Consider the following 21,334-nt stretch of genomic DNA (forward strand, 5'->3'; position numbering starts at 1 on the left):
TGCATTGTGGATATAGACCACATCCTGGTACAGGGAATTATAGGACAGCACCAATGGAAAAGAAAAAAGAAAAAGACAGAAGAAAGAGAAATGGGAGAAATTTGAGGATAAGTTTCAGCTCACCCTCTCCAGTGCCCTTCCATTCAAGTGTTCCCCCTAAGGTACTCTTGAGGGTTCCATTTTCTAGTCTGACTTCCAGGATGTATGATGTTCTTCCTAAGCTTAACATTATCCAGAACCACCCCTGATGGATGCATATTTTCCATCTGTTTATTATCTCTTTCCTCTACTGGAATGGGCATTCTGCACATGTAGAGACCAAGCTTCACTCAGATGCATCCTGACCCTAGCCTATAGTAAACCCACAGTAAATATAATAAATTCACATTATTATATTTATATCCTGTTTGTACATCCTGATATACATGTGTTGTGATATCTCAAGAGTAACTCCCTGCTAATGGAGCAAACAGGCCTTAGGATGCTGGCTTTTCTGTGTTACAAAAAAGACATCTCTGCTCTTTTCTCTTCTCCTGTGCTAAAGCAATCTATTTTGGTAGTTCTCAACCTCAGCACACTTGCCTGCTGGTGCTGGGTTGTCCTGTACTTTGTAGGGGGTTGAGCAGCATCCCAGCCTCTACAAATTAAATGACACTGGCACCCCTACCTTTGCTGTGACAACTCAAGGTGTCCCCAGACTTGGCTACACGTTCCCTGGAGTAAAATCACTCCTAGCTAAGAACCACTGGTCTAGGGTTGGAGGGATGGCTAAGTCTATAAAGTATGTGCTGCACAAATATGAGGACCTGAGTTCAGATCCCTAGAACCCACATAAGATTCCGGGAGTGGTGGTGCATGCCTGTAGCTCTAATACTTGCGTGGAGGAGACAGGGAATGTGTAGGGTTAACTGGCTAGGTAGCCCACCATAATCAATGAGCTCTAGGTTCAGCTAAAGACCCTGTCTTCAAAGAATAAGGTGTTAAACAACAGAGGAAGATACTTGATTTGACCTCTGACCTCCACACACGTGCATGTACACCTGCCCACAACATATGAACACAAATGCACCACACACACACACACACACACACACACACACAGAGAGAGAGAGAGAGCTTATATATGCAAACTAATTTCTTGCTACATTCAACTATTCCTCATTGGGCCTGTTCCTAAATAAATATTCTCTGACATTAAATTTGTGTCCTGTTTAGGCTGCTCAATCAACTGAGTTATTAACCTCCCTACCCCTCCATCATCAAATATCATGGGGTGAACAGTTGGTGGGTTTTAGAAGGAGTTAAGTTATAAGCCTTTTCACTTAATTTATAAGACTTGGAAAATCCAAATCCATGAGAACAGAGGACTTGCCCTGGCTCAGGCTCTTCCAAACACTCTCAGGCTTGCTTACCTGGGGTCATATGTGCCTACTAAGTCAGACACTAAGGAGACCATGGCGTTTAGCCCCTTGAGAACCAGCAGAAGCCCCCTAGCAACTGTGTAAAGACCCTGAGCTGCTTTTGTTGCTTACACTGAGTTGACTAATCTTGTCTAGAAAAATCTACCAAGGTAGGACACAGTGATAAGGGCAGGTATTAAAGAACAAAACATTTAGTGATACTTTCTAAATATTAGTTTTTATTTGTTTACTTTATTGTTGTTTATAGCCCTAGGGATGGTCCCCAAGTCCTTACTGCCTGCTAGGCAAGTGAATTATATCCTTCCTCAGCCCTGTCCGTGACACTTGTGAAAACACAGTAAACCAGACTTAGTCAGGGCTGTCATGATAGGTGCAGGGACCACAGCAGTGGGGTTTTGCAGAGGGGTGGGAGATAGGACTCAACTTATAATGCAGCATGGGTAAGTAGGATCTATACCAAGACACAGGGTGAGGGTCAGTGATAGAAAGTTCCCAAGGGGAAGCTTCAGAGGTAAGGGGATTCTGGCTGAATCAACCTAACACTATCCTTGTTGATGACAGGCCAGGTGGTCAGACATCAACTGGAGGATAGTAGAAAGGGAGCCTGCTTAGATATGGGGACCATATCTAAGATACCTAGGCCAAAGAGTGATAATTACTGAGTCCTGGCTTTTACAAGGAAGTACATGGAGAGGCTTAGGAAAAGGCTCAGGAGCCCGACTAAAATTTAGCCATGCAAAGAGTCTTTGTCCATTGCTATATGGGAATGTGGCCCAGCATTGGCAGAGCTTCATGTTTTTCAAGCAAGGCAAGAAACCCAGATGGTGTTTCATAGTGTGTATGTGTGTGTGATGTGTATAGTTGCATGTGTGGAGGCCAACAGCCAGGGTCGCTCATTTAAACCCTGGCCTCCTCAGTTAGCTAGTCTAGTCTGTCTAGCCAGCTTGTCACAGGGCTCCCCTGTCTCCATCTCCTGAGTGCTACGATTCTAGGCTGCCCCATTTACCCATTATTTATGTGGAGGCTGGAGACCTATCCTCTAATCTCCACACCTGGACAGCAAGCACTTTTATCCCTGAAACACCACTGCCCCAGCACCTCCAAGTCCAGGTTTTTGAACCATAGCACAATTATGTAGTATTTGTTTAAATGGGATGTGAACCAAAGTGAGTCCATGAGCTGCAAGTTTGCAACCTGGAGTTAACTATACTTTTATCTCTTGTTTGTAGACTAACTTAATTCATATAAGAATCTTAGAGTTTGAATATTCATCTAGCCAACAAATGTTTATTGAATATCAACTATGTGACAACTGTTATTCTAGAATGGCCACTTGTATTAGTTTGCTGTTATGAACACTGCTGAAAGGGATAGATAACATGGATAGCTGGACAAGTGGGTGGGTGAATGATGGATGGATGGCTAGATGACATATCCTTTAGGGGCATATTCTGAAATATTACCAATAAAATGATGTAATGTCTAGGAGCTACTCAGAGTTGTATGTGGTTGAATGAAGGCATAGAGGAATCAAGATTAACCATAGCATGCTCTCTGAGTCTCAGTGGTGGCATGTATGTAAAGATGCCTTATGGTTTTTTGCCTTCTGATATACGTGAAAGGTACTCATACTAAGAATATGTATTGTAATGCCCTGACTGACTAGAGAAACATTTTGAGGGATATGTAGTTAAAGTAGCATCCTCTTTGGAACTTAGTTTATAATTTTCAGCTAAGATATTTTTACAAGTAGGGTTATAAATTAAATACCATTTGGGAAGATGTTTATCATTGTTATAGTTGCGTGATGGGTGCCTGGAGAGTGACTCATTCCTCTGAAGTGGTTGACATTTTCTAAAAATATTTTTTAAACATAGAGACATGAAAGTGAAGGTTCCTATTTTCTAGGCAGCATGGAGTTGTGCACTAGGATACTTATGTGGATTTCCCATGTGTTATAACCTTGACATTGAAGGGAGGGGCTCTCTTCAGCAGGGAAGGTCATGTGCCCAGCATTGCTATGACAAAGTGTGAGTTCTGCTGTGGGCAATACCCAGATAGCTTTCTGCTGGTTAGTACATCTGGAATCAGCATCCCTGTGACTGATTTCTACCACTTTCTAGCTGTGTGAGCTTGGAAATATCATTTTAACTCATCTGAGTCTTAGTTTTTCTATCTATTAATTTAAGTAAGTACTGTGCGTACATGTGAAGTGCTTAGCATAACCATGTCATGGTACTTTTCTGTTATCAATTCATTGTTATTCTGATGTGGAGCATTGCTGCTGTTAAGCATTCCAAGGGCAGAAATTTCTAAGCTAAGTTTCTAAGCTAAACTATGAGCAAGTTGGAGGCAGAAGGTAAAGAAGTCAAAGAAAGAGGCACCTGCTATGCACTGGTCCACCTGTAGCCACACTTGTGAGCTCCAGCCATCAGTGTCGTGTATGGCGGGGACAAAAGGAAGAAATGACAGAAGCAGCTTCCTGACTGTGTTCTTTCTCCTGCAGAATGAAGTGGAGCTGGGGGAGCTGCTTCTGTCCCTGAATTATCTCCCGAGCGCTGGGAGACTGAATGTTGACATCATTCGAGCCAAGCAACTACTTCAGACAGATGTGAGCCAAGGTTCAGGTATAGCGAGACTCCCTGAATCTTCCATTCCATTAACAGGATGTCTGTGTCTGTTTGGGGAACTCAGTTCTGTATCCTAGATGCTATTGGTAAGGCTTAGTAAGGGTGGGCAGCAGTTAGAACATGGATGCTAGTTCAGGAAGGAAAATAAATGCCCAGATATCTTTTAGGATGAAACAGGACAGTGATGAAATTGTGGGAACCTGCCATACTGTGAATATTTGTGATGACTACTAAGGATATAAATTTTCTTTGAGCATTATAAAGCCTTAAGAAGTGATTTATTTGCCTTTCTATACACCATTCCTGTAATAGAAACTCCATACTCTAGGTGGCAATAGTGAGCAAATATCCTGTATTCTAATCATTAAGCATGATGGTCCCAGTCCCAAGGTTTTTCTCTAACTCATTTCAAATATACCATAAATCTTTACAAATCCAATATTTAAAGACTACTGTGTTACTTTATAGCAAAATTAATTCAAACACGACATTTAACAGCATGGAACAGATTCTTTTCCATCTGTATGTAGCTTCTCCTATGATAGCAGAGGATGTTACTATGAAAGCAGCCATGGTCACTGGGCTTGCTTCAATTCAGTGGCAGAAATACTATCTTCTCCAACTGCCTTAAAGAGATTGCTTTTGCAATAATGTGGCAGCCGAATCTATAATATACCCTGTATTCTCAAAAGCCACAGTATAAAACAGATTTCAAAGGGACTGATAGAAGAAATGCTATAATGGCTGGAACATTTGGGCTCACCACAATGGGAGCATCATATGAGAAATGATTAAAGGAGTTAAGGTGCCTGGAATAAAATCTTAGTACTTCTGCTTGCAAATGATGTGGCCTTGGAGAAGTTACTTAACCTCTATAAGCTTCAAGTTCTTCATCTCCAAATTTATATACAGCATTCATCTCATTGTGTTGTTTAAGCAAATATTAAGTTAGATCATTTGCATAAATTCCTTTCCAAACTATAAAGTGAGCTCAGTATGATAGATATAATTCTGCCTTCTCTCTTCTCTTTTGCATGAGCTATGAGCTACTGGCCTGAAAATGGATTTCCACAAACACAAAGCTAGGAGAAGACTCCAGTCTGGTTCTGCATGCACCAGCCAATTCTCAAGCAAATACTTTCTTATCTTGAGCCCTCAGTTTCCTCATCTGTAAAATGAATACAATGTCTGTGACATGAAGGGAGCTTGATAAGTATTGGATTATATAGAAAAAATAGGGGACCAGCAGATCAGGAAATAGATGGGAAAATGATGCATTGGCAGTAGAAGAGATAAACCCTCACAAGAATGAATAAATGAAACAGGATCAATGCCTTTTGTGGTTGGTTTCACATTGCTGGCATGAACCTCCATACCAGACACAATTTATAGGAGGAAGGGTTTACTGAAGCTTATAGATCCATGGGAAGTTCCATAATGATGGAAGAAGCTGGCCCCCTTTTGCAGGTACACAAAGAGAGAAATACCACCACCAGCACCATAAGCAAGCACACTCTAGGAACCCAGGCAGAACTCAAGCACTTTGCATACCTTTAGGCTGGAATTTTAGATTCAACCCCCTCCAAAAAGATGATGACATCAAAATAAAAGAGAGACTGATTGAGATGGGGAGAGGATATGATAAAGAGTGGAGTTTCAAAGGGGAAAGTGGGGTGAGGAAGGGAATTAACATGAGATATTGTTTACAATCATGGAAGTTGTTAATTATAAAGAAATTTAAAAAAAAAACTCCTTAGGGCTGGACCCCAGGATCCACCCACAGTGACATCTCTTCTAGCCAGGCAGCTGGAACACCAAGAAGCTTTAATTAAACTGAATCTAATGGGGACATCCATTCAAACTACCACAATAATGAATGGCTGAGTAGATGTACGGATGGATTGATAGAAAAATAGAGAAGAGCTGGAGGTCTAACTCAGTGGCAGAATGCTTGGCTGGTGCACAGGGGCAGAGCCTATGAGGTAAATAGGAACTTAAATGGTTAGATAGCAGAATGGATAGATAAAAGAATGTTGGGTGGTGAGTAGATTAGTGAGTGGATGGATGGATGGACAGAGAGAGATGGACAAAAAGTTGAGTAAGTGGATGGCTTAGATAGAAGAGTGAATGAGTAGCAGGATATACAGATGGAAAGGTGAAGGATGAAGGATGTGTGGCTTAGGTTTCATTATTTCCAGTGTTATGCAATTCTGTGTTAAACCTCTAGACCCATTTGTGAAAATCCAGCTGGTACATGGACTCAAGCTTGTGAAAACCAAGAAGACTTCCTTCTTACGAGGCACAATTGATCCTTTCTATAATGAATCCTTCAGCTTCAAAGTTCCCCAAGAAGAACTGGAAAATGCCAGCCTAGTGTTCACAGGTGGGTGACAGTCTAGACCCTAATGAGTGCCTGGTGAGGTGTGTTCAACTGTGAAAGCATCTAGAGAGATTTATGTTTAAGAACGTCATGTCTGATGTTCAGTTACCTAGGTTTGAACTCACTTACTCCATTTGAACTTAGTCACAACTCATAAAGCCATAGAATAAATTGATATGTATTTGTAGCAATTCTAACTTGACCTGGATTTCCTGGAACTGCTTCATTGTAATTGAGGACTTTGGCAAGTTACACAACTGTCCTGAGCTTCAGGTTCCTCATCTATAGAGTGTGGACAATCATAGTGCTTGTGTTGTAGGGTTTTTGTGAAGAATAAATGACTTATAATCTGTATCAGTCAGCTTTCATCATGAGATTGGGGGTGATGGTGATGATGAGGATGATGGTGGTGGTTTTGGTAATAATAAGGGTGATGGTGATGAGGAGGATGATGTGGATGATGATGCTGGTGAGGATGGGAATAATGAGGGTGATGGTGATAGTGATGATGAGGATGGTGCTGATGGTGATGATTGTGTGGTGATGGGAATAATGAGGGTGATGGTGATGATGAGGATGATGTTGATGGTGGTGGTGATGATGTTGATGGTGATGATGGTGTGGTTATGGTAATAATAAGGGTGATGGTAACTATTGGTGAAGATAGGATGAGGATAACTGATACAGGAATTTTTGGGGTTCCTTGCATGCCAACACACTGATAACTTGGGGTATTCCTGGATTCTTGTCTTATGAATTTGAAGAATGAAATCCACAGACCAGGGGTAAGGTTTGGAAAGATTTAATTATACATTAGAGTTTTTGGAGGGAAAAGAGAAGGGAGGCTTAAGCCCAGAATGTAAGGGAGGGGAGCTAGTTGGAGCTCTTGTCCAGGGAGGTAAGAGGGGGTTTGAGAGGCCCACCCTGAGACTCAGGTTGGTTTTTCAAAAAATATTTATTTATTTGAGAGAGAGCGAGAGAGGGCAAAGACAGAAAAGGAGAATATGAGTGTGCCAGGGCTTCCAGCCACTGCAAACAAACTCTATAAGCATGCACCACTTTGTGTATCTGGTTTATATAAGTACTGGGGAATTGAACCTAGATCCTTAGGCTTTGCAGGCACATGCCTTAACTGCTAAGCCATCTCTCCATCTCAAGGCTATTTTTTTTTTTAATGGGAAGTGACACAGGTGAGGAAGATCAGGTTTGCAGGGCTCTGATGTGACATGACTAAGACCAGATTTCACAGCTTTCTATAAAATGGGACAATAGGTAGGGATCAGGTTTTCTGTCATTTGGGGGAGGTAAACTTAGTCTAGACATCTTTCCTGGAGGGTACAATTTCCCAGGGAAGAAAGAGATAAGGAAAAAAAATCCAGGTTGTCTTTATAGGCTTAATGACATTCCCTGCTTTTAGTCAAGAAAAAAAAGAAATCTGTTCACTTTTGAGATTCTGTTATCCTAACTGCCTAACCACATCCTATCATGGTAGTGATGATGAGGATAATGGTGGTGGTGGTGATGATTCAAGTTGCTTCTTCTGATAGAAGCATATGAAAAGACTTGGTCACCTAAACCAGAAATAATGGCAAAAGACTTCCCAGAGGATATAATATTTAAGTAGATGTGCCCTGTGCCACTCTTTAGTAGAAATTAGTTTACTTACTTAAAGTATGACTTTATCTATTGTTTCTGGATATATTATTGTGTAATCATAGTATGCTAATAAATTACAAGAACTCAGGTGCTTGTGCATCCATGTTTATAGCATTATTAATAGCAGTGTTATCCAAAATAGCTAGAAGATAAAACAGCCACCTGGATAAGGAAAACATGGTCCATCCATAAAACACAATACTGATCATCCTTAAAAGTGGGGAGAATTCTGATACCTGCTACTATGTGAATGAACCTTGAAGCCACACTAAATCGAGTAAGACTGCCAAAAAAGGATCTATGGGTTGGAGAGATGGCTTAGAGGTTAAGGCGCCTTGTGAAGCCTAAGGACCCATGTTTGACCCTCCTGGTCAGATGCACAAAGTGCCACAAGGTCACACATGCGCACAAGGTGGTATGCGCATTTAGAGTTCAATTTCTGAGGCTGGAGGGCCTGGCGTGCCAATTATCTCTCTTTCTTTCTCTCTCTCATATAAAAGGCCAGTCTGTTGGGCTTGCCTCAAAAGAAAAAAAAAGGATCTATATTGTATGGGTTGTCAAAATTTATGAGTAGAATAGGGGGTCTCGGGCACAGAGATTTATTGTTGACTCTCACTTGGAGAAGATAAGCATTCTGTGGGACACTCCTCTACCCCCATAAGCCAGGAGATGGAAGCTGTTGGTGACACCCTGCCTCCAGCCGTCAGTCAGGTGGAGGTTCTGGAGGTGGACAGGGTGATGGCTGCAGACAGTGTGAACACTGTATGCCACCGGCTGGTACACCAAACAGGAGTTAAGATGGTGTCTGTATTTGTGTGTCTGTGTGTGCATGCATGTTCATGTGTGAGACTGGATGTGTGTACCCTACACTGCAGCACATGTGTGGGGGCAGAGGAGAGCTTCAGGCGTCAGTCATTGCCTTCCACCTTGTTTGAGGCAGGTCTCCTTTGTGCACTGCTGTGTTGTCTGGCCTGTGAGATTCCAGGTGATTTTCCTGGCTCCAGCTCCCCTCTTGCTCTTCATGTGCTTAGATTACATCTGTTTATGCTACAGCATCCAGTTTTATGTGGGTTCTGAGGGTCTTAGGTAATTATGGCTGCATGGAAAACACTATCCTCTGGGCTACTTCCCCAGCCCCTGCTTGTTTTATTTTATTTTTATTTTTATTTTGAGACATGGTCTTACATTGTAATCCTGGCAGACCTAAAAACTTATGGCTTCCACTTTTGTTTTTGAAGGAAAGACAGTTCAGTTGGTGTTGTAGTCAGCTTTGCATCACTGGCAGAAAACACCCAACCAAGAACAGCTTGTGGGAAGGAAAGGTTTATTTTGGCTTATAGACCTGGGGGAAGCTCTGTGACGGCAGGGGATAATGATGGCATGAGCAAAGGGTGGATATCACCTCCTGGCCAGTGTTAGGTGGGTAACAGCAACAGGGGAGTGTGCCAAACACTGGCAAGAGGAAGCTGGTTATAACACCCATAAGCCCACCCCAACAATACACTGCCTCCAGGAGGCTTCAATTCCCAAATTTCCACCAGCTGGGGACTTTTACATTCAAAGCATATAAGTTTATGGGGGATACCTAAATCAAACCACTATATTCTGCTCCTGGACCCCATAAATTGATAACCAACCATGATGTAACATGCAATGCATTCAGTCCAACTAAAAGTGCCTATAGTTTTTATCACTCAATGCCATTCAAGCATCCACATAGTCCAAGATCTTTTAATTGAGCTATAATACCAAGAAAAAAAACAAAAGCAAAAACACACCCATAATGGCACAGAATAAACATTCATACTGCAAAAGAACATAGCAAAGAAATATTGAAACAATACAAGATTTAAAACAAACAGGCAAACATCAGACTCTGTAGCTCTAAGTTTGACAACTCTAGCCTGTGACGAATCTCCAAGTCTGATAATTCTAACCAGTGATGTCTCTGGAGTTCCAGCTCTGCCCTTCCAGCAAGGCTACTCACAGTCATTGAAAACTTCACTGGGTGCCGGCAGGTCTCTTTGGCAATCATCCTGTAGTCTTGGCATCTCCACTGGGTCTCCACTGCAACCCACAACTTATCCTCAGGGCTCCACTGGGCCTCTATGCAGATAATCCAAGTCTGCTTCACACTGCTCATTGCCACTTCCAAAAAACAAGACCATGTTTCAAATTCAATGGCCATGTCTTTCCTGCATTTGTTATACTCCATGGTATCAGCTGGGCTGCCAATTTGTTGATTCGTGGGGAATAAAGCAGACTTTGAAGAACAGGACACTCCTTCAGCTTTCAGGCCCCTTCAGAAGAGTCTGCACCTTTGCTGTTGTTCCAATGCAGGTCAGCTGGCCCAATCTCAATGGTTGTAATCTCTCAATTACAGCTGAATGGTCCATAGTTTTGGTCCAAAGATTTCATTCATTTCTGTGCCGTGTCCCTCTGCTCACACCAGTCCATTTCTATATGCCATAACCCTGCACACATTCTCAGGATACAGGCGGGCAGAATGTAGTGAGCCTCTCATACATACTGCTTCTATATCAGTCCCAACAAAGCTCTTTCTCACTCTCATAAGCCAATCCTCACAGTCCATAGTTCTTACTGCATTCAGGTCTTTTAACTCTGACCAGAATATTCCATCAAGCTGTACTTAAGCACCACAAGGCATTTCTTAGGCCAAAATTTTAAATTCATCCCAAATTCCTTCCACAAATCAGTTCTAAAAGGCCAAAAGCCACATAAGTTTCTAGCAGCAATACCACCCTACTCTCAGTATTAATTTTGCTATTGCAGTTAGCTTCACATTTCTAGCAGAAAACACCCAACCAAGAACAGCTTGTGGGTTTATTTTGGCTTACAGACTCCAGGGGAAGCTCCATTAGGGCAGGGAAAAACAATGACATGGGCAGAGGGTGGACATCACCTCCTGGCCAACATTAGGTGGACAACAGCAATAGGAGAGTGTGCCAAACACTTGCAATGGCAACTGGCTATAACAACCATAAACAGCCCCCCCCCCTCAACAATACACTCCCTCCAGGAGGCTTCAATTCCAAAATTTCCACCTGCTGGGGACCTAAGCATTCAGAACTTCAAAGTTTATGGAAGACACCTGAATCAAACCACTACAGTTGGTGATGTGCTTGTCTTGCAAGCATGAGGAACTGAATTTTATCCCCAGTATCCATATAAAATGTCAGGCACGGCAGTGTGTGCCTGTAATCTCAGCATTGGGCAGGCAGAGAAAGGAGGATCCCTGGGGCTTGCTCACTAAATGGTCTAGTGTAACTGGTGAGCTTAATGAGAGACCCTGTCTCTAAAAGAGATGGAAGGTAATCCTGAGGATGACACCTGGGGCTATCCTCTGGCCTCCACATATGCACTCATACACATACATATACACACACACACGTGCCACACACATATGCAATAAAGAAAATTTTAAAAGGGGGTGGGGTTGGAGAGATGGCTTAGCCATTAAGGCACTTGCTTGTGAAGTCTAAGGACCCAGGTTTAATTCCCTAGTACCCATGTAAGCCAGATGCATAAGGTGGTACATGTGTCTGGAGTTTGTTTTCAGTGGCTAGAGGCCCTGGCTCACCCATTTCTCTCTCTATTTGCCTCTTCTCTCTCTATCTTAAATAAATAAAAATAAAATATTTAAAAAGAAAAAAAAGGCAGGGAACCTAACTGGGCAGAACTTGCACAATTCGAGGACAGAACTGGAAGCTGGCTGTGGGACTCTGGCAGGCCATCCTCCTTTCTGAGAATAGGCCTCGCTCCTCCTTTGGCAGGAGGGAATGTGGTCTAGTGGTTAAGGCTTTGTTATCTTGGCACTTTGCTCCAAGCAAACTCTCTGCTTCAGCATCCTCACTTGTATAATGAGGACACTAGTATTCATTCCAGTTGGTTCTTTTAAGTCCATACATAGGTTTATATGTATAGTGCTTGGCTCAGAGTATGTCCTGTGTCAGCACTGCTTGGTATTTATTGTTGCTCTATGAAGGACCGGTTCCTAGTTGTGCAGCCACCGTGAGGCCTTTCTGAAAGAATGCTGGTCACCTGCTGTCCCCTTCCCTCACAAAGTTGGAGGAGACCCTGTCTATTTGGAAATGAAGTTTTGGGGAAATCACTAACTGAGAAGGGACCAAATATTGTGTCATTTTGCTTCTATCCATCTATTTTGCTCAGCTTCTCCTAAGTGCCTTGGGCTTCCTGGCATTCTGAGATACAGTTAAATTTCATTCCCCTGTTGACCTTAGGACAAGAAACATTTGGCTTCAGTACAGTCCCCATTCCTGGGGGAAAGGTTGGGAGGCTGCGTACAGCATAGCTGCTTGCACATGGCTTGTTGAAGCCACAGCTCAGGTCCCTGGAGAGGAGTTGATCCGGTCTCTTATCAGTCCTCACTGATTGAGTTTCCTTTCCTTTCCCCTTTCATTTTCTCGCTGGGGATGGAACATGGGGCCTTGTATTCTCCTATTGAATCACAGTCCCATCTTTCTTTTTGCTTTTTATTTTCAAACAATATATCATCAAGTTGCCAAGGATGGCCTTAAACTCACTCTGTAGCACAGGCTAGCCTTGAATCTCAACCCTCCTGCCTTAGCTTTCCAAGTAGCTGGAATAATAGGTCTGCACTACTAAGTCTGACTGAATTAAATTTTCTTGAGCCCCTACTATGTACCAGGCATTATGCTGGATGTTGTGAGAGCGTGTTTTCAGGTTCTAGCAGGGGAGCACAGCTACTCATATACCCTTGACCAAAAGTCAGTCTCCTCTATTCAGGGAAGGCCATCTTCTTTGAGCATGCAGCTTTGAGAGGGACACACATGGAGTGGTAAGGGAGGAAAAGGTGACCCATCTAGCCAGCCAGATCAGCCGAGTCAACTCTGGTGATCAAGGAGGTCACAGATGTCACAGCCAGATAACTGTCACATCCTCAATGTTACATATGAAACAATACCCAGGTGGCACTATCCAGGCTTTCATGGAGCTTAATTTGGGGTGGGTGGATCCCCACCAATAGCAGTCAGACTGTGAATTTCTCCAAGTGTCATGGAGAAGACACGGGGTAGTCTGTAGCATCTGATCTAGACTGAGGAGTAAGAGGAGCTGATGCAGGAGCTAGAAGCTGAAAGAGAGGCGAGGTTAATTAGCAAAGGGGCCAGAGGGTGAGAGAGTGGCTAGGCAGGATCCTTGCCCCAGAAGAGAAATGGAGGCCATTCGTACTCTTCAGCTTGGCAAGGAATGAGCTACTAGGACTCCACGTGGAAGACTCCACACCTGCTGCTTACCTTCCCACTTAGTTTCTCAAAGGTTGCCACTGCAGTTGTTAAAATGTTTACCTTGCAAGGGCTGGAGAGATGGCTTAGCGGTTAAGCGCTTGCCTGTGAAGCCTAAGGACCCCGGTTCGAGGCTCAGTTCCCCAGGTCCCACGTTAGCCAGATGCACAAGGGGGCGCACACGTCTGGAGTTCGTTTGCAGAGGCTGGAAGCCCTGGCGTGCCCATTCTCTCTCTCTCCCTCTATCTGTCTTTCCCTCTGTGTCTGTCGCTCTCAAATAAGTAAAAAAAAAAAAAAAAAAAAAAATTAAAAAAAATGTTTACCTTGCAAGTATGAAGACCTGAGTTCAATCTCTAGAGCTCATGAGTAAAGCTCATGAGTATGGTAGCACAAGCTTTTAATCTCAGCACTGGGGAGAGAGAGAGGTGGATTCCTGAGACTCACTGGCCAGCCAGTCCAGACTACTTAGCAAGCGCCAAGACAGTGAAAGACCCTGTCTCAAAAAAGGTAGGCCAAGGGATGGCACACAAAACTATCTATGGCCTCCACACACATATGCATGCATACAAAAATGCCAGATTTTGGAAGCAGGTCAGTGGGGAATCTGAGTGTATAGAGTGGAAGACAGATGAGGGAGCCAGGCTGAGAGGGGTATAACCATTTTGCAATGCAGAAGTGCTATGGTTTGTTCTAAGGCTTAGATGTCTCCCCAAAATCCGAGCCCTGTCTCAGCCCATTTCCATGCCTCCTGTCTCTCAGAAGCTTTTGCCTTCTCCCCTTTCAACCTGGCTTAGTGGGAATTAGATCCACCTTGCTTCCTAGATAAAGGGTCACAGGCCTTTCAGAATATGGAGCAGAATGGGAGACACTTTGGTTCAAATTTTGCTTTTGTCACCTTCTCAATCTTTAGCATTGGCCAGATGTTCTTTTTCTGTACCTTAGCTTTTCCCTTTGTTAAGAGCTCCTAATCTGAGTGCTTAATCTTATCAGTCTCATAGTATACCTTGACACAGCTAATGCTCAGTAAGTACCAGAGGCAGTGATACTGATGCTGATGGGGGTGGACCCTGCCTCGGAGGTGCAGGCTCTGCAATGACAGAGCCTTGGGTTTGGATCTTGGCTGTGCCATTTACTAGGTGTGTGACCTCAAGCGAGTGAGTACACCTCAGTGAGCCCCAGCTTCCTCTTGAGTAGAAGACAGCAAATCATTCCTACTATCAATTAAAGGCCAAACAGAAAGTGGACCTAGCTATCCCAAAGACCACTTGAGAACTCCTCCGTTGTTTCAATCATCTCTGCATGGGATAGCATTGAGATGTGGCACCTTTTAAGGCCAGTAGCTCCATCCAGCCGCCTGTAGTGGTCTCCCCAGTATCCCCTTACCTAATCAACATCTCCCTAACATCGATGATGGTACAATGTCCAGAAGCCAGAAACTGCCACACAGCCTGTGCCAGTTCAGCTGCAGAGTCAGATCAGTTTGGACTCCTGTAGTACCAGGGGTGAGCAGTGTGTGAGATGGGTCAGAGCAAGTGGTAATGTCAGCCCTGGGCTTTGGCTCCAGGCCCAGTCATGAGAAGCAAGTGGCTGAGTGAAGAGACTTAGCACCTTCACTGTTTATGTGCAGTAATGTGACAGTGTATCCCGGGACCACAGAGTGGAAAGCTTGCAAAGGGGAGGAGCTTGAGAAGGGTATCCTTATCTATCCCAGGCTGGCTTCAGGCTCACAATCCCCTGCTTTAGCCTCCAAGTGCTGTGACTCCAGGTGTGTACTACCAGGCCCAGCCTGACAAATCCACTTGTGTTTGGACCTCAAGCTCATTGTGAAGCTGAGCAGGAGTGCAGATGATCCTGAATGGTGTAATGAGGGCTTTCAGCTCAGAAGGGTAGATTGTCACCCAGCTCCTCAGCTGGTCCCTGGGGAACACAGTGGGGATAGTCTAGAGGTACTAAAGGTTGACCTGGTAAAGGAATAGTATTACATAGAAGGTGAGGAGGACTTGGGCTCTGAAACTCACTTCTTCAGTGGCTTAAGAATCAACATATTAAGAGGAAAGGCTAAGCAAGACCTAGTGTCTTATATACTCAAAATGTCCACCATATAACCCAAAATGACTTATTTACAGAGAAATTGACAAATTCACAGAGAAAAATATAAGTGACAGGTACAGATCACAAGATGCACTCAGATGTTGGAATTCTCACACTGCAAGATGGTCTAGATATTGATATTAGCAGATTGTGTGTATGTGTGTTCTATGTATGGTGTGGTATGTGATATGCACATGTATGTGCACATGCATGTGGCCCTTGTGCACATATGGAGTCCGGTGGAGAATGCTGGGTGTCTTGTTTATCGTTTCTACTTGTTTTCTTTGAGACAGAGTCTCTCGCTGAGCCTGGAGCTGCTATTTTTCAATTGGGCTAACCAGTGCATCCAGAGTTACGGGTTTGTGTGGCTATTCCCAACCCTTTGCCTGGGTTCTGGGGAAGCTCTCTTAAGCACTCAGGCTCATATGACAAGCACTCAACCACTGAGACATCTCCCCAGCCTGCAATTAACAAGCCTTTAAAACAGCTATGATAACCATGCCTTATGAAGTAGAGGCAGACCCTCTTGAGAAAAATGGGAAGGTAGAAGATGCCAGCAGTCCGCGGGAAAGTAGAAGATACTTAAAAGAATAGCCAAATGTAGCTTTTTGAACTTAAGAAGTATAACAACTGAGAAAATCACTAGATAGACTACAGCAGAATGCTGAAGCAGAGGAAAGCGTGGGTTGGAAGACAGTATGCTATCTGTGCAGCAGAGAGTGAAGATATCACAGCTAAGGAGGATCAGGAAGTCCAATATCTATGTCATGTGGATTTCAGAAGGAAAAAGCATTAGGAAGCCTTGGTGTGTTTCCTCTTCCCTCATGTGACCCCTTGAATGGCCAAGCCAGGGATTGAGTTTTCAGAGTGGCAGGACAGAAGTTGGACCAAGCAGAATCTAGAAGATGAGACATGTGTGGATTTTTTTTTTTTTAATTTTTCCCAAGTACACTGAGAAGCCTCTGGAAGGTCTTTACCTGGAAAGTAATATGACCTGTAGGGCCTGAGCTACACAGAGTGAGGAAGACTTCAGCTGTGCCCTGTGCCTCAGAGCTGCACAAAGCTGCCTGGGCTCGGCAGCCAAGGCTAGCATCTCAGTACGGCACTGCCAGGAGTAAAGTCAGCAACCAGAGAATCCTTTGCACAGTGTCTCTTGACTGCACCCGCCTAGAGCTGTCAGTCACCAGGAAAACACTTAATCTTTCCATCAGAGCTCACAGGGTGCAGGCGAGTATCATCTGTCTGTGACATTTCCAGGAGCCCTCTCACTATAGTAAAACAAGCTTTGCTTCAGGAAGCAGAAAGTGAGACTCAGGGTTGAGCTTCTGTGTCAGTTGGAGCTAAACCTTCTCACCCTTTGGCCCTCCGCTTCTTATCTGTCAGACATAAATTATCTCCAGGCCATTCTAATCATAATAATAGAAAACTTTTATCTAGGGCTTTCCGTGGGACAGGTGTTGTGCTATGGGTCTCTCATGGATTAACTCATTTCTTCCACATAGCACCACTGTTGTGTGGGGAGCATTGCTGTAACATGTTGTGGATAAGAAGACTGTGTAATGACAGTGAAAAGAGCTTGTCCAAGGTTTTGGAGCCAAGATTCAAATCCATGTTATTTGGACTCCAGTCTGGACACTGTATCAAATATGTATCTAGTCCCTGCTACTTGAGATGCTGCTTTAGTCATTGAAGAAGCAGCAGAAAGAAATGAAGCATCTTTTTCATGGTGCTGGCATTCTAGTTCAAGTGAGATGAGTGAGGAGGTGTCAGGCCTTGAGAATGACTTTCAAGTGGGTCATAGATGCTAAGAACAATCCAGCAGTGATAAGGAAGATGAGGACGGAACGTTCCAGGGGAGGAGGGGACACATGCAAGGCCCTGGGACATGAACGAACTTGTTTTATTCAAAGAAGAATGCAAAAACACCGCGTGTCCAGAGTCGAGGTAAGGAAGAGGGTTACGTTATGCAGTGATGCCGGGGCCATGGTAAGGCGTGTACGTGAGAATTTACGGAGTATCCATTGTTCAACCAAGGCTTGGAGGGGGGGCGGAACAGATGTGGCTCGTGGCTCTGTGAAGGGCTGGGTAAAATAACATGTATGCAAAGACTTAGCACATAGCAGATGCTTTGTGGGTGTCTTTCCCCCTCTTTTCCAGTTTGTAAGTTGACATGAAAACTGCTTCTCTAAGTTTCTGCCTCTCCTAGCAGAACAAAGTGTAGCGCTTCTGCGGGCGCCTTTCAGAGCAGCCTTAGGCAGGGCTTCACCTCCCAGGCAGACGCATTCAGTGGGGGGTAGCAACCTGGGGAGGCCCAGTAAAGCAGGGCTCCCTCTAGCTTTATCAGCTTCTGCCTTGTGGCCATGGGCAGAGCTTGAGGCCTCTTTGGGACTCTGAGGACTTGACAGCCCCAGAGACGCACTAGCGCAGTGCTGCTCACTGGTAGCCAAAGTGCACTTGATGTCCCCTGGGATTAGCTTTTGGGGGCTGGAGAGGAAGCCTGGGGGTGATGCATGGGTGATTTGCTCTTCAGTTCAAGACCACCCCTGACCTCTTGGTGGCTTCTTGGGTCAGGAGGGACAGGGTATGTAACATCTGCTTGGGCTGCTTGTGCTCAGATGGAAGCCTCCAATCTCCTACAAGCAGTGTCCCTAGCCAAGTCTGATAGCATAGATCTGTAATCCCAGCGACATAGGAAGCTGAGGAAGGATGATCACAAATTCAAGACTAGCCTGGCCTAAGTTCCTGTATACCAGTCTAGAGAGTGAGGTTGATTTCTTTGGGTGTTTTATGGTGATTCTAATCCCCGACTGAGAGTTTGTGTGAGGGTTCTTAGGCTTGACAGTGGCTCTGAAGCTTGGCTGTACATTAGTGTCACCCAAGGAAAGATTTTAAGATTGCCAATGCCTGGTTGAGTACACCTATAATCCCAGCACTTGGAAGATAAATGTAGAAAAATCATGAGTTCCAGGGTAGCCTGGACTACACAGCAAGACCTTGTCTGAAGAAAACATATAAGGAAAAATGTGGCTGGCGAGATGGCTCAGAGGTTAAAGGTGCCTGCTTGCAAAACCTGCAGGTCCAGGTTCTATTCCTCAGTGCCCACCTAAAGCCAGATGCAAAAAGTTGCACTAGCATCTGACATTCATTTGCACTGGCAAAAGATACTGGTGTTCCCTAGCCATATGCAAGTAAATAAAATTTGAAAACAAGAAGTGAAAAAATAATACAGATGCCTAAGTATCTGTATTAGTACATCCCACTGGGACAGGATACCTGAGATAGATCATTTTAAAAGAGAAAAAGATTTATCTTGGCGCACTCTTTCAGAGAATTTAGTCCATCATCACTGACCTGGTTGCTTTTAGACCTGTGCTGAGGCAGAACAGCATGACAGGAGTCTGGAGGAAAGCTGCCCACCTCATTGTGGTCAAGAAACAGAGAGAGAGTCTGGGAGATGGAAGAGAGAACAGAAGTGGGGAGGGGGAGGGGGCGCAGGGAGAGTGGGAAAGGAGGAGGAGAGGCAGGGAGGGAGCATGGGAGAGGGAGAGAATGAGGAGAGGAGGAGGGGGAGGAAGATTAGGGGAGGGAGAAGAGATTGAGAGGGGAGGAAGAGGGAGGCGAATGAAGAAAGAAGAGAGGGAGGAGAAGCTGAGACTGAAATAGAGGGGAGGAGAAAGAGGAAGAGGGGGAGAGAGATTTCTACAGCAGATCCTCAAGGTCATGCCTCCTGCACATCTGTAATCCCAGCACTTCAGAGGCTAAGGAAGGAGGACCATGCACTCAAGCCAGTGGGATACATAAAACAACCCTTTCTCCCCAACCCACAGAGTCGCACACCCCCACTGACCTACTTCATTCCATGAGTAATCACATCGCAAGAGCCCATCACTGCCCAATGACACCACAGGCTGGCAACCAGTCCTTTGGCACATGGCCTTTGGGGAACATTTCATATCTAAACTATATCAGTGCTCCTTCCCTTCCCGAAATCATGGCGGCTGTCATGCATAGCTCTTCTCCCACTGTAAAAGTTTTACAAGGCCCCTGTGATTATTATGTACAGCTGCCTAGAATCAATCCTAGAGGTTTGCAGAAGCAAATTACTGGGTCCCCACTCAGAGTATCTGATTGACTAGGTCTGTGTTGGCCTGAAAGCTTGCATTTCTAACAGGCTTCTGTGTGGTGCTGATGCTGCAGGCCTGGGCTCCTGAGATGCTCTGAGAACCACTGGTGTAGCAAACTACAGTCCAGAGTCCAAATCTGACCTACTCCACTTTGTAAGTAAAGATTCATGGAACCTAGCCGTGTCCATTGTGGACATTCTACATCTGGCTGGTTTCTTTTTCCACAGAAAATATGGATAGCTTCAGCAGAGACCTCCAGTGGTGCTCAAAGCGTAAAATATTTACTCTCTGGCTGTTTATGGGGGAAAATGTATATCTCTGGCTTAAAGTCACCTTTTTGGACTTGTCCAGTCCTTTTATTTACTCATCCCAAGAGAGAATTAGCTTATCAAGATTAACCATCATGGGTCCTTTTGTGCAGTCCAGTGCAGCCATTAGCCTAACTGCAGTTTCGGTCTGCATTGGAAGCTGACTGCTTGTGAGAATCACCTGGTGTGTAGTTGAAAGACACCTGCAAAAATATCCCCCTCCTCCCGCCCACAAACAATCAGCAGAATCTATCTAGAGCAGTACCCAACACTGAGTGAGGAAACTAGGACTTTCTTTCCCCTCAAACATCCACCTGTGTCTTGTAACTAGCCCTTAAGACTGTTTGCAGTGAGCATTTCCCCTATAGCCATGCCAGCACTACCAAAACAAACATGCAGAAACAACCTTCAGCCAGACAGAGATGCCGGTAGCTCATGTGGAAACGCACGTTGTTTTGTAGTCTCAGGTCATGCTCCCTCCAGAACGATGTGGTTCTCACCAGAGGTGAAAGAGCGTCTTCAGCTCCTGTGTTGTCCTCATGGATGTCATGCAACTCAGTCACCACACAGACATTTAATACGTGATGCCACAATCCCAAAGGAATCGTGAAAGAAAATTTAGCCCATGTCTTATGGAAGGAGAAAGATTTGATTCATAAGCCACATCCAATTCATATTGGATTCTGAGCCAATTTCTCCAATTTTATCTCCCCTGATTTACTGTAAGGCCAAGCTCCTAAATTCTTTCTGGTTCAGTGGGTGTGACCTCTTACCCTTCCCTCCTCAAGCCTCCCAGCTACTTTCCTCTGTGGCTGCAGACACACCTGAGTCTCGGGGCCTTTCCTTTGGATGTATTTGGTGGCCATAAAAGGAGCCATCATTTTCCTTAAGACCGGTGTTTCCACCTTGGCACTGGTTGGTATTGTTGAGATAGTTCTCTGGTATGAGAGACTCCTGCATTGAATGGTGCGCTCTGCCTAAGCAGTTGCCACTACCTGCCACCCAGTAAAAACGTGATGATGGGGGCAGAGGAGATGGCTCTGCTGGTAAAGTGCTTGCCACGCAAGCATGAAGACTTGAGTCTAGATCCCCAGAACCTACATAAGAAGCTGGGCATGTACATGCCTGTAATCCCAGAGCCGGGGACAGAAAGACAGGAGCATTCCTGGGCACACTAGCCAAGTAGTCTACTTGAACTGATGAGCACCAGGTTAAGTAAGAGATCCTACCTCAAAAACAAGGTGGCAGGTGACTAGAGATGGTATCTAACACTTACCTCTGACTTCCACATGTGTATGCACACTAGCGCACATACATATACCCACACATATACATGCAAACCTCATGCTCACATATATAGAAAACAAATGGGTGATAAGTTTCTTCTGATGTTGCCAGGTTTGGGGGACAAAGTTTACCCCAACTGAGAATCATTATGT

General features: G+C 44.5%; 1 protein-coding gene across 3 annotated transcripts in view; it reads left to right on the forward strand.

Annotated features, from left to right (window-relative positions):
- Syt17 (synaptotagmin 17) overlaps positions 1-21,334 on the forward strand; it is a 74,625-nt gene that overhangs the window by 42,205 nt on the left and 11,086 nt on the right. For all 3 annotated transcript variants that reach the window (XM_004665428.3, XM_045144106.1, XM_004665429.3), the window contains exons 6-7: positions 3,928-4,048; positions 6,279-6,434. In XM_004665428.3, coding sequence (XP_004665485.2) covers positions 3,928-4,048; positions 6,279-6,434 — 277 coding nt within the window. The remainder of the gene's footprint in view (positions 1-3,927; positions 4,049-6,278; positions 6,435-21,334) is intronic.

Source organism: Jaculus jaculus, chromosome 2 (genome assembly GCF_020740685.1).
Source record: "Jaculus jaculus isolate mJacJac1 chromosome 2, mJacJac1.mat.Y.cur, whole genome shotgun sequence".
NCBI lineage: Eukaryota > Metazoa > Chordata > Mammalia > Rodentia > Dipodidae > Jaculus > Jaculus jaculus.